General features: G+C 43.8%; 2 protein-coding genes across 2 annotated transcripts in view; one reads left to right on the top strand and one right to left on the bottom strand.

Annotated features, from left to right (window-relative positions):
- Positions 1-5,941, top strand: part of LOC137977813 (uncharacterized) — a 6,004-nt gene extending 63 nt beyond the window's left edge. Inside the window, exons 1-2 of the mRNA XM_068825156.1 lie at positions 1-610; positions 5,832-5,941. The exon at positions 1-610 is cut by the window's left edge and continues 63 nt beyond it. Coding sequence (XP_068681257.1) covers positions 1-610; positions 5,832-5,941 — 720 coding nt within the window. The remainder of the gene's footprint in view (positions 611-5,831) is intronic.
- The window catches only part of LOC137977806 (adhesion G protein-coupled receptor L4-like), a 211,498-nt gene that overhangs the window by 4,724 nt on the left and 194,274 nt on the right, over positions 1-12,500 (bottom strand). The window contains exons 18-23 of the mRNA XM_068825143.1: positions 12,405-12,500; positions 11,028-11,237; positions 10,286-10,442; positions 9,249-9,385; positions 8,227-8,481; positions 6,984-7,104 (exon numbers count right to left, since the gene is read on the bottom strand). The exon at positions 12,405-12,500 is cut by the window's right edge and continues 87 nt beyond it. Coding sequence (XP_068681244.1) covers positions 6,984-7,104; positions 8,227-8,481; positions 9,249-9,385; positions 10,286-10,442; positions 11,028-11,237; positions 12,405-12,500 — 976 coding nt within the window. The remainder of the gene's footprint in view (positions 1-6,983; positions 7,105-8,226; positions 8,482-9,248; positions 9,386-10,285; positions 10,443-11,027; positions 11,238-12,404) is intronic.

Below are 12,500 nucleotides of genomic sequence, written 5' to 3'. Positions count from 1 at the left end.
CGACTAGAGACGAAGGTCTACGTGAAACCAACCGATACTGGGCTTTTATTGCATTATCAAAGCCATGTTGACGTCAAGTATAAACATTCTCTACTGAAGACAATGTTAAACCGTGCTTTCAAACTCTCATCGAATTGCCAGTTTTTCCATCAAGAATGCGAACGTCTCAAAATGGTTTTTGCTCGCCTGCATTATCCTGAAACCCTCATAGAGAACACCATCAGAAATTTTATTGAAATGAGAGTTACTGAGACTATGTGTTCTAAACAGAAAGTACCCGATGAACAAGATGCCCCCATCAGAATTGTGCTACCGTTCAAAGACCAGAAATCGGCAAATGTGGTAAGACACCAACTCAGCGATCTTAGTCGAAAGATTAATGCCGTCGTCCAGCCTGTTTATGTAAGCAGAAAGATCAAAGGAAATTTCAAGCCGAAGGAACACAAACCTCCAATTGTAAACCAACAAAACGTTGTTTATTATTACAAGTGTGGTCTGTGTGATACAGACTATGTCAGCTTCACGAGTCGACACCTACATCAACATGTGGAGGAACATAAGCGATCAACAATCGGCTACCACGTAAAGGACGAGCATGGAGCGCCAGTGAGTTGAGCCGAAACTCCGAGCGAGAGAACACGTTTATTAACCGAAGGCAAGATGCAAATACAACCCAAACTAAGCAGGCAAAAGTGGTAACAAAGGCACCAAGCTAATTATGCGCGAACTGTGACAATGAGGTAACTAAGCGTGCATGCAAAGCGAAACAATAACCCGAACTAAACGACGGCGTGAACAATGGGTTACGCTTTGTGACCTAGTGGCGGGAATTACACAACAATGCGAAATATGGCGTGACTTCTTCTTTCTTCTCCTCGCTAAGGTAGATGAGTAATAAATACGAAATAAAACTAGGCTGGGAATTGATAGTACACAAGCAGTTACAAATAGCTAACATTGTCCTTAATATGTAATGTAGTCCTTGAGGTAAGCCGGACGACGAGTTGAACGGCTTGACCGGCGTGGGCCAGGTGAGGAGGTAGGCTCCGGGATATGGGCATCAATGTCAACAGTCATGCTTCCACTCGGGGGAGGGGAAGACTCGGGCACATGATGAATGTCAGGCTGAGGATCTGGTGGGGTAGCGAGCTCGCTAGGAACTACAGCAGGAGCCGGACTCGGAGTGCTCTGAGGTGTAAGGAGGGGAGTGGGTTCCTCGTCAACGTGCTCAGAGGTGAGAGGCTCTTCGTCGGTATCTTCAGGGCAGGAAGCGGAGCTGTAATGACGAGAGAGGTTAGACGTGGTCTCTGTTAGGTCAGGAACACGATAACATTCGGACAGCTTGACGCGATAGGAGGTAGAACGCAGCTGTGAACCGGTGAACTTGCGTACGTTGCACCATAGGCCATCCACGGAGACCACAAGATACCGATTGCGGGCACTGGTCTTGGAGCCATCAGAAGTAATGTACACCAAATCGCCTACTTGAACGGGCGTGGCCGGGCGAGGGCAACAGCCTGGGGCTTTGGATCTCTCACTTGTGGGGTGGTTACGGAGCCGCAACGACTGCTGTTGTCGAACAACTTGGAGGTCGGAAAAAGGGATCTGTGCGTTAGTGAATTGATCGCGTTGAAGCCACATCTCGCGGGCAGACAATCCTCTGTTGCGGATACGGGTGTTGAGATTGGCTGTCGCCACAGCTAAGGAAAGAGGACTGATTGTACCACCCTCAGGACAAACACGTAGAAGCTCATCACCAAGTTCTGCGACGCATTTCTCTGCCACAGGATTCTTGTTCGGGTTTTTGACTCGGCCGACTTCCACGGCAAAGCCATACTGCTTAAGGATTTCATCGTCACCTAAAGAAGCAAAGCCAGGAGCGGGATCTACCCTTATGACGGAAGGGGGGCCAGACAGAGGTCGCAGCTCAAGGCACAAACGGAGGAGACCAGAGCGAATGGATTCACGACGTTCGTTATCCAACAAGCAGGCTGCAGTGAAGGACGTGGACGTCTCGCGGACGACAAGTACTAGCTGACGGTAGCGCTTTATGATGTCTGCAGCGAAGGAAATACCAAAGCCGTCGGGGGGATCAGAGGTTGATTGTTCAATGAGGCTGGATGGAACTTTCTTCAGGGAAGAGCATAGGTGGCAACACTGCGAGCACCGATCCAGGGCTTTGTCCAAATCTAAAGCGAAGAAATAACGCTGTGAAACCAGTTTCATCTGGTGACGGGAGGGGTGGTCCAGCTTCACGTGTAAGGCAGCAAGGAAGCCATCAACAACAGAGCGTGGAATGACAATACATTCGCGGGGCGCAGCGAAAGGTTCATCGCGTTTTACGACGAGTAGGCCGTCACGGGAAATGGAGACCAGGTTCAGGTAACGCTTGACATCTTTAATGTTTGTCAGCTTCTTTGACGGGCGAGTGCCCTGCTTAAGATGAGAGTGGACACGTCTCAAATCCGGGCACTCTAGTTGCGATTGGAGCCAGGCGGAACGGCTTGTGAAAGGAAGGGACGTCTTCCCCGATAGCACATCATGAACAGAAATGGGACGCACAGCTAGGTCTTCAGCTTCGAATACAAATGAACAAACTTGGCAGCGAGGGTCGTCGCAAGCTGGTGCGTTACGACTAGCAAAGTCAGAAGGCAGGTTGGCAGAACCAGCCAAATGGAGCAGTGTGATTTGGTAACGGCTAACAGATGACAAAAACGAAGTCACTCGGGGACTGGAGGAGAACTGTCCACGGCAGAGCTTGTCAAAGGCCTGGACACACGGCTTGCTGTCAGTCAGTACATAAGTCTTAGACTTTGATTGAATTATATAAGGGGCAAAATGCTTGACGGCAGCGGCAATAGACAATGCCTCTATTTCACATGGTAACCAGGAGGCTTGATGCTTTTTAAATTTGGCACTGAAGTATCCGGCAAGGTGGAGCTTCTGGTCACGAAGCACATAAAGAGTGGCGCCGAGGCCATTCATCTTGACGGAACCATCGGTTGCGATCCAAAGTTGATCATCAGGCTTGGGGAGGGTGATGGATCTGTTAGACGTGAGTGCTTCTTGACAGGAGCGAAAACATACTAGGAGCTCATCAGACCAAGAGATGGTGTCTTGAGATTGACGACCAGCCGTAAGCGACTCGAGAGGAGCGAGGAGTTTAGCAGCTCCACTAAGGACCCGACCAAGCATTTTGTATGAGCCAACAAAAGCACGGAGACCGCGTACATTCTTGGGTGGCTCACAAGAAGCAAGAGCAGCTACACGATGGGGAGAAGCGCGGATCGAGCCCTGGGACCATATCCAACCGAGAATGGTGGTAGAAGCTGGGCAGATTATGGTTTTCGCAGGTGAGAGGCGAAGGTTGCAGCGATCGAGAGCCGAGAGGACTTTTCGCCAGTTTAAAAGGAGCTCTTGATGGGAGTTACCACCACAATACAAGTCGTCGGCAATCTTAGCGACACACCCTTCCTGAAGGAGATCACCCAGGACGCGGCACATTAGCTCCTCGAGGGCCGTTTCGGAACCGGGGATTCCCATTGCGCAACGCGTGTAGACACGAACGCCTTTAAAGGGTGTAACCACGCCACAATACTTCATGGAGTTCTTTGCAAGTGGGATTTGGTAGAACGCCTGAGACAAATCAGAGACTACAATGTACTTCCAGCAAGCAATCTTGAGAAGAGTGGAGTCCACGTCCGGCATTAGTGAGGGCTGGGGCTTGCGATAGCGGCCCACGTCAGTAAAGGCTGTGACTAAGCGAAAACCGCCATTCCTCTTCTTCACCAAGAAGGATGGATTCAAGTATTCCACCACAACGTTTAAATCTTCTGGTCGACTAAAAATGCCTTGAGCCTCAAGTTCGTCAAATTTGGTTTGAAGCAGGTCGAGTTGATCGCGAGAGTACTGTGGGACACGCCCTTTTCGCTGGGGAGGCTCGACAGGGCCCATATTCACAACCCCTTCAATCGGCCCGGCAGCTCCATTGTAACCAGGAATACGGGGATCGAAAACCAATTGGAATTCCTTCAGTAGCGAAATGAACGCGGCTTTCTCAGCAGGGGACAACAAACCGTCAGGGTCTACATGTACGGACTCGACGGAAGAAGAGGGAGGAGTAGTAGACTTGGGGCACGGCTCTGCAGCTTGGGTTGAGGAGGGCTCTATGGAGGACTCCAGAACAGTTAGACGTGCTTGGCATAAATGGTCGTTCTTGCGGATTAGTAGGGGCTCCTCGGTATTGTTGAGAAGTCTCAGTTTACCACCAATGGACTGGACAATGTCGGGATGAGGCCAGGTGTGAGCAGGTTTGAGGTGACTAGAAGAGACCGAATCCATACGGGGCTCAATGGCAAGTGTAGCATCTTTAAGTAGCACTGAGGAGGTGTCAATTTCCAGGAACTCACCCGGCCAGACGGTTGTGTTAGTATTCGGGGCGCGAAGGAGGTGGCAAGCTCTGACAGCGTAGTGGGTCTGAGGACTTTGGGAACAACCATAAGACGCCACGTCACACCCAGCGATGATGATCTCACGCTTAGCGGGGCGGACTGCAATGTCATTGGAAGCCATGAAGGGTGTTCCAGCAAGTATGTCAACATCAAGATTCTCGACAACGAGAGCTTCCAAAGTAAGAGGTCTGCCTTGACGAATCAGCGGAAGGCGGGTCTCACCAACAACAGTTAACGGGGTGCGACCGTCGGCCTGCAAAGCAGTCTGGGAGCTTTTAGTTATCTTAGCACCAATATGCTTGGCTAAAGAAGCTCTCATCATATTAGTTTCTGCGCCGGTGTCTATTGTAAGGCGTAAAGGGTGATGACCATAAAAAGCGTGAAGGAATGGAGACTGGGAGACGTTTACGCGACGAGTGGCAGGGGGTGTCATAGTAGGTAGGACTCTGGAGGGACAATGCTGCATATCTGTGAATTCTTCAAAACCCGGAGGGCTAGTCAGATCAGGATAGTGCTGGTAATCATAACTGCTCTCCTCTAATTCAATGCCGGCCACTTGGCGAATCTTGGACATGAAGAGACGATCAGGCTCGGGCAGAAACTTGCAACCGCTGAGAAAATGTGACCGAAAATCTGGGCGGCCGGCCTGCTGGCAAAGAGGACAAGACTTGACAGCTCGAGGTTTAGGCAGTAGCCTGCGTCGTGTGGGAACAAATGAGCGATGATCAGTCGGGGGCGCAGAGCGTAGAACCTTTGATTCATCACTGGTGTGGAGCTCGTCAAGTAACGACTCGAGAGCTTGAGAGATTTCAGGTTTCACAGAGGCCAACGTCCTACTACGTCATTCGGTTCCATAACGTTGTTTCACAAGTCGTGGAAGGTTGGGATGGAGTAGGCGTAGCCAAGTGAGAACAATAAAACTTTCGAGGGATGGAGATAGTTCTTCGTCAGCGTCCGGGATCTCGCCATAATGAGTGATTCCGCTGGATCTGGTGAGTAGGTTGTCCTCAGTCATCACTACGGTTCACGAATTCTGGCTTGATTGCTCAGAGAGGCGGCTAAAATCGAAGAACAGCTTTGATGTTCTTTCCGTGGGTTCTTTGAAAAAGTTGCGCTGCCACCACGCCAGTGAGTTGAGCCGAAACTCCGAGCGAGAGAACACGTTTATTAACCGAAGGCAAGATGCAAATACAACCCAAACTAAGCAGGCAAAAGTGGTAACAAAGGCACCAAGCTAATTATGCGCGAACTGTGACAATGAGGTAACTAAGCGTGCATGCAAAGCGAAACAATAACCCGAACTAAACGACGGCGTGAACAATGGGTTACGCTATGTGACCTAGTGGCGGGAATTACACAACAATGCGAAATATGGCGGAGGGGATCCGGATTCCATTGGAAACAACTTTGAGATTTTAAAGAAATGTCCGAGTAAACTTGCCTGCTTGATTTTTGAAATGTTTTTTATCGCAAACTTAAACCAAATCTGAACAGACAGAGTGACTCGATACGCGCGGAGTTATTTACTTAGCGTTTCTTCATGCGGCAATTTTTTGTTCTTTTGTGTGTGTGTATTGTTTCTATGTAAATATTTTAGAGTTTCGGTCAGTATCTTATTAGCATTTTTGTAATCGGTTACATATATTTTAGCGCATTCAAAACTTTTACTGTTCAACTTGAAAATGACCGTCGAACGGTCGAAACGTCGTTGTTTTTTAACGTTAACTTTTATAGTGAAATCCGTTTCAAAAAACTTGTTGATTCGAATTATTATTATTATTATTATTATTATTATTATTATTATTATTATTATTACAAAGACACCACGCGTGGCTTACAATATTATCTTCACTTCCTGGATTGACCTATTAGGGAATTAATAATAATAATAATAATAATAATAATAATAATAATAATAATAATAATAATAATAAATAATGCTAATGATGAATATGATTTTATTAAGAGCCTTTTTACGCGGTGGCTCTTCATCCGTTAATATCTAACTAAAGTTAATTACAATTAAAGCAAACTTAGAAAAGGCTATGTTAAAAACACTAAAAAATCATAATTTGGACCTGGCTTTATCTTGTAGCAATTTCTTTGTCTCCTTAAAAAATAAAATTGGGTCCATGCGGTTTCTCAAGGAAAGGGGAAGGTTATTGAATAAATTAGCAGTTTCTTGGTTACTAAGGTTATCTGCTGCCTCATGTATTACTATTAAACACCCATGTTTCTTTTTTTAACAAATGGGAGCAGTGGAAACCCCAAGACAAAAACAAAAGACCTGCCCACTCCAAGTGGAAGACAGCAAATGAGACATCATACACCTTATTCCAAAATTGCCGCCATTTTAGTATTCTTTTGTTTCCTTGCAAATTGGCCCTCTTGACCTCGCTTTCAAACGTAAAATTTAAAAGAATATTTAAACTCGAACGAGGCCAAAAGGGCCAATTTGCAATCAAACAAAAGAATACTAAAATGGCAGCCATTTTGGAATAAGGTGCATAGCCTTTTACAATAGTAACGCACCTTTTTCAAGTTGTTTAACTGCGAATTTAGCTTGAGATTTTGGAGAGGCTTTGGTTTTTGGATTTGACAACACAGCAGCAGGACTTCTTTTCTCGCGCATCCGTTTTATTGCATCCTTTATCTGTCAAGTCATAAAATCAATAAGTAAACAAATAAATAAGGAAAGAACAGAATTATTAAATAAATTCATTTATTAATAGTCAGAAAAGCAAAAAGCAGCAGCAAAAAGTTTTGAGCAAAGGCAAATATCCATCTACAGAAGAATATAAAACCAAGAACAATGAACTGAAACTAGTCCTTCTAAGTGTCTCCGACATATAGCGATATTTCTTGTTTACAAACATTGACGTGACAATTTTTTTTTTTTGGTATTCAAATTTGCCAACCACGGAACAAAAGAAGTCAGTAGGGCCGTTTATACGAGAGAAAATAAGCCGTGGCTTACATAAGACGCTAACACCCCGTATAAAAATGGTACAAAAAACTACGTTCACGGCTTTCTCAAGCCGCGGCTTATCCTGGCCTGGGAGTTTACATTCGTATAAATAGTTCCTTCCGAGTATTATGTACGCTGCGGCCAGAGTAAGCCGCGGCTTATTTTCTCTCGTATAAACAGCCCTATTGTTTCAACAACCAATTAGGTTCTGGTTGGCATATTAACAACAGTGGACGACGTCACGAGAAACATTGCTATAAGAGGCTCGAGAGTTTATAAAAATATGCATTCTGGAACATCAATTATGATCGCGCTTATTTTGTATTCAATTTCTTCCGCGCTTTAAATTTGCCAGTCAACAAGGAGAATCATGATATCATGATATTAGTAGCAATACGTTTAAAAGAAAACCAGGAAGCTCCTAGCGAATTAGGGCTCCTGAAGAAGAAAGAGGTCTGCATCTGTTCCAATAGTTTAACTCTCTATTTACAGCTTCGGACACCAGAAGAGGTAAAGTCCGCTGCATACGCGAGAAAAAAGCTAAGAGAAACGCACTGCGAGACAGACACAGACTCACTTTCTCCAGTATGCGGGAACATTTTGGTAAAAAAAATATATATACATATACGCTCCGCGAGGCCACGAAAAATAGTCAATCGTGACAATCTGCCGAGTTTAAGCACTAAACGATGCGTATGCCAGCACATTATCATTTTAACTCCCAAAGCACAGATTGCTGCAGACAAAACAGGAAACAATATTCGACCAATATTTACAATAAATAAGCAGCGGAGTTTGGTTTCTTACCTGTTTGTTTAGCAAACAATGGAAAATAAAAATCATAAGCCCCTGTAGAGAATTGGCGATGGCAAAAATGTACTTGAAAGCGATAGTAGATGAATTGAAGGCAAGGAGTCCGAAGAGCCACGTGATTCCAAGCAAAGGAAGAATGACCGCGGAGGCCTTGACACCAGCTTTGACTTTCTCTATTTGTGTCTTGTTGTGAACGTGTCTCGTGCCCATCATTTGACGAATAACTAAGATGAATACCACGATATTTACCTGTGAAAGAGACAGTTCACAATCTATTAACTGTCTGGGCTTTACATCTTAGATGGAATGGCAAAGTCTTTGAACTTTGAGCTACATCTAGTTTCTACAACATTTGAGGAGGCGTGAATACATTATGATCAGATGAATCAATTAATCAATAAGCAAATTCCTCGATCAACGAATCAACGAATTCCTGAATAAACTTATGAAAACATGAATAACTGACTCAACGAGTAAAATGAATTTATGAAAGAATGACTGATGAACTGAACTGAACGAACGAACGAACGAACGAAATGAAATCATGAAAGAATCAATGATTTACTGATTGACAGACTGAATAAATGAATAAACAAAAGACTGGATGAACGAAACCATTTAAGCCTAGTCCTCATTGGCGATCCGAGGATAAGCATAAGAAGCTTCGTGCTATTTTGGGGACACCAGCGACATAGGCACAGGATCATACGCATGCGCAAAACGTATTTTGCGACCATTCCCTGTCGTCCCAACACTCATCTAATCGAGTGGGTCACAGTTTTACGCTCATGTCTTCACTTAAAACAACACCATCATAAGAATAAGCATATGATAAGCATAAGAAAAACAACTTTTAACATTCTTATGAGTGTCGCCGGCTTCCTCACTAGCGCATGCGCGTTCTTGTACTCGTCCCTCGCGTCCCTTGTGAGAACCCCGTTTATAAGAAAGAGGAGGCTAGCTGTGAGGGTTCCATATGTATTCTTAGATTCATATCGTAAGGAATTTTTACTGACCAAAATGACGGTTATTGCAGGTGCAATAAAACCCCATATCAGCCCGCTGGAAACATCAAGCCAGCACGCGTGCGCGTTACCGTACCCCACAGCTTGAGTAGCGGCCAATGAGATGGCGACGATGATGGCTGGAAAACCTGTTTTAAAAAAAGAGTTGTAGTGATTTAGAATCACAGAAGGGGCAATTGAAAGTTTATTGTTCGCAAAAAATCAACGGATTCCATGATTTAAACTTTTTCCTGCTACTGAGTAAGGAACAGCTTCGAAGTACTGACAGTACTTAGTAAAAAACTACCACATTTTTCTGATTAACACGGACCGGCGAGCAAGTGCATATGGAAGCTACGCTCGTGTGATCTTGAAAATCAAAACTATTTAAAATGCAGTCACTATTTCGAAACCTTCCTAGCTGTTCTTAACAGCAAATTGGGCAGTGGAAAAAATAAAAGCAACTTACAGATCAGTATGTAAGTTACATTTGCCTCACATGTTCTTCTGAAGTTTGGATTTTTGGTGTAATTATAGTGTAGTATGGTAATGCAAGTTGTAAGAACTGTAACTGATTTTTATTTAATGTTGTACTTAATGAAAGTACTGTAATGTTATTGCAGTAGATAATGCTTGCACCGGAAGTTAAAATTTATTGCTATAATAATACGTTAAAAGACTGTTAAAAAAACCTGGCAGTTTGTCTTTTGTGACATAAGCACGGCAAGAACAAAATGTTTTAAGTTCAAGGTTCACATCTTTTAGTCATGTCTCTAAACTGCCGAACTTTCGAAATGCTTGGCTTCATATACGCGTTCAAGGCCCATGTTCACCCAAAAGACATTGCGCGCTTGTGTCGTTGTTTTGAAATAGTTCCAACGTTTTGATTGGGTAATCGCTGGTGATTTTCGGATTTTCCGTATGTGTGAATTTCAAGGCGACGCGCAATCCCTATTGAGTGAACATGAGCCTCTAAACAAAGAAATTAAATACGAAAGTATGATTGTAAAAAAATATTTTATTGCTATAGAGAGAGAGAAAAAGCCTACCCCAGCCAAAAATGTAGAAATACTTGACTTTCTCCTCGACGATTCCTCTAAATACTTTAACCAATAAAATGTAAAGTAGCACACCCTCGCACAGCATCCATGAAAACAAAGAGAGCAGGAAGTAGTGAAGAAAAGCGGCAACTACAGTGCAGCCAACCTGTCAATCAATCAATTTATCGAACAATCGGTCAATCAGTCAATCATGATGGCCAATCATTTGTTTTCGTAAGACGTCACAGCGTACACGATGGCATCCCGGGTAAAGAATCAAGCAATCTATCTTCCTCACAATTTATCAAAGAAACACCCCGTTATTTGCAAAAATCCAAAAACTGAATTTCGTTGGCAGAAAAGATTTCTAGATAAAATGGAAAAGTAGGATGACTATCAAAAAATGTTCTCTTTTGAAAGCAAACGATATTGCCGGCAATATTAAAAACATTGTAAAACAATCGACTGCAATTTGCTGCCAAATTCGAGGACTCTCTTAGACAACTAAAGATTTGCATGGAAAAATATAACGGGATTAAACAAAAACAAAAGTCTCACAGAGGACAGGGGATCAAAACCGTCATTACATTCATTACATCTAAGCGAAAATATAAAAGGAGGAAACACCCCTCCCCCCCCCCCCCCCCTTTTTTTTTTTTTTTTTTTTGTGGCATCGGACGACTTGCGGTAATTCGATCGAGTGCCCCAAACTGAAAAACAAAAGAAAAACCGTCTGAATACTGAAACCTACCTTGTTGCCCCTCGCCAATCCTTCAACGATAACAAATATGCACGACAATGCGACTGCAACGCACAGATTGAGAAGAACTTTAGCTCTCGGACTTTTGACTGCACGCCAGAACACCAGCGAAACAGCAATAGTTACAAGTACAGCAATCAGCGAGATGGTGCAACCAATAATTGAAATCATTTCAAGGGCTTTTTTGTCAGGTTCTCCGATCTCAAAATAGACAAAAAAAAAAATAGTTTAAATTCTTATCTTCAAGAATTAAGACACCCGTCTTACATAACTTGACCAATCTGGAGTAGGACGTTTACGAATTGTGGAGCTGGCGTTGGATTTCAGGCCTTGGTTCTTCAAAAGGTGGATAACGCTATCCACTGGAATGTATAGATTGAGCCAAGCCTAAAAACGGAGCTGCCGTTGCTAACCCCAGAAAGCAGAATAGCGTACATGGAAATAATTATGCTTCTGCAAAAGTACAAAATTAATGGTCATTACTGTATACAGTTTACAGTGATCACAACAAACAACAACTTCCTCATTTACGTTATACGCCACTGGGTTTCCACAGACAGCACATTTAATATTCTTTCGTGAGGGATGCGAGCCGGGTTCATAGTTTCACTTGATTTCATATCCGCAGTTCAATATACGATTCATATCATATATCATTTCATTCCTTGATTCATTCATCACGGGAACACCAGAACCCATAAATGACCAGCTCCCAGCGTCATTTGCTTCATAGGTCAGTTGGTTAGAGCGTCGCACCGGCATCGTGAGGTCACAGGGTTCAAACCCTCTTAAAGTCCTGAATTTTCAAAGCTTTTATAAGCAATTGCTAAAATTGCGTTCATAACTGCGAGGATCATAGCTTCACTTGACGTTGGAAATATGTTGACATGAACTGTACACTCATGTCACGTAGCAACAGCGTGCCTTCATTTAAGAAGTTGAAACTAGTAGAGCCGTTTCCCGTCCCTCAAAGGAGTCACGCCCACTCGTGCACAGTGTGCTGGAATGGTCACGTGATTTGCGATCACCTGACCGATAATTAGTTTGAACATAAGCCTTGATGAAGACTTGAAATAACGCTGAATTATTTTTTTCTGAACATCTCAGCGAGCTGGAATCCTAAATCTTCGAATTTAATTGGTCAATAGTATGCTCGTAACCGGTCCAACTCTTTACGATACGGACCACGGTCCGCCATTTTGACGCGCTAATTGCAGGAAATTGAAATTGTTGCGAAAGTTTACAAACGAAGGAACCTTAAGACCTCGGGAACGGTTTTTCCAATACGGAATCCCGGCAAATAAATGTGTATTTCTGAATTGTTAATTTGACACTGAGTAGGGCATTTCCTATCTTTAGTTAACTTACAGTGGAGTCAAATGGATCCATGAGGGACGCAAATATGGTCAGGTGATCACATTTGCACGTAGTCATCTTTGCATCAGATTCACTTGGCACCAGCTC

This window comes from Montipora foliosa, chromosome 11 (assembly GCF_036669935.1).
Source record: "Montipora foliosa isolate CH-2021 chromosome 11, ASM3666993v2, whole genome shotgun sequence".
NCBI classification, from domain to species: Eukaryota; Metazoa; Cnidaria; class Anthozoa; order Scleractinia; family Acroporidae; genus Montipora; species Montipora foliosa.
This window is presented reverse-complemented; position numbering and strand designations above follow the sequence as displayed.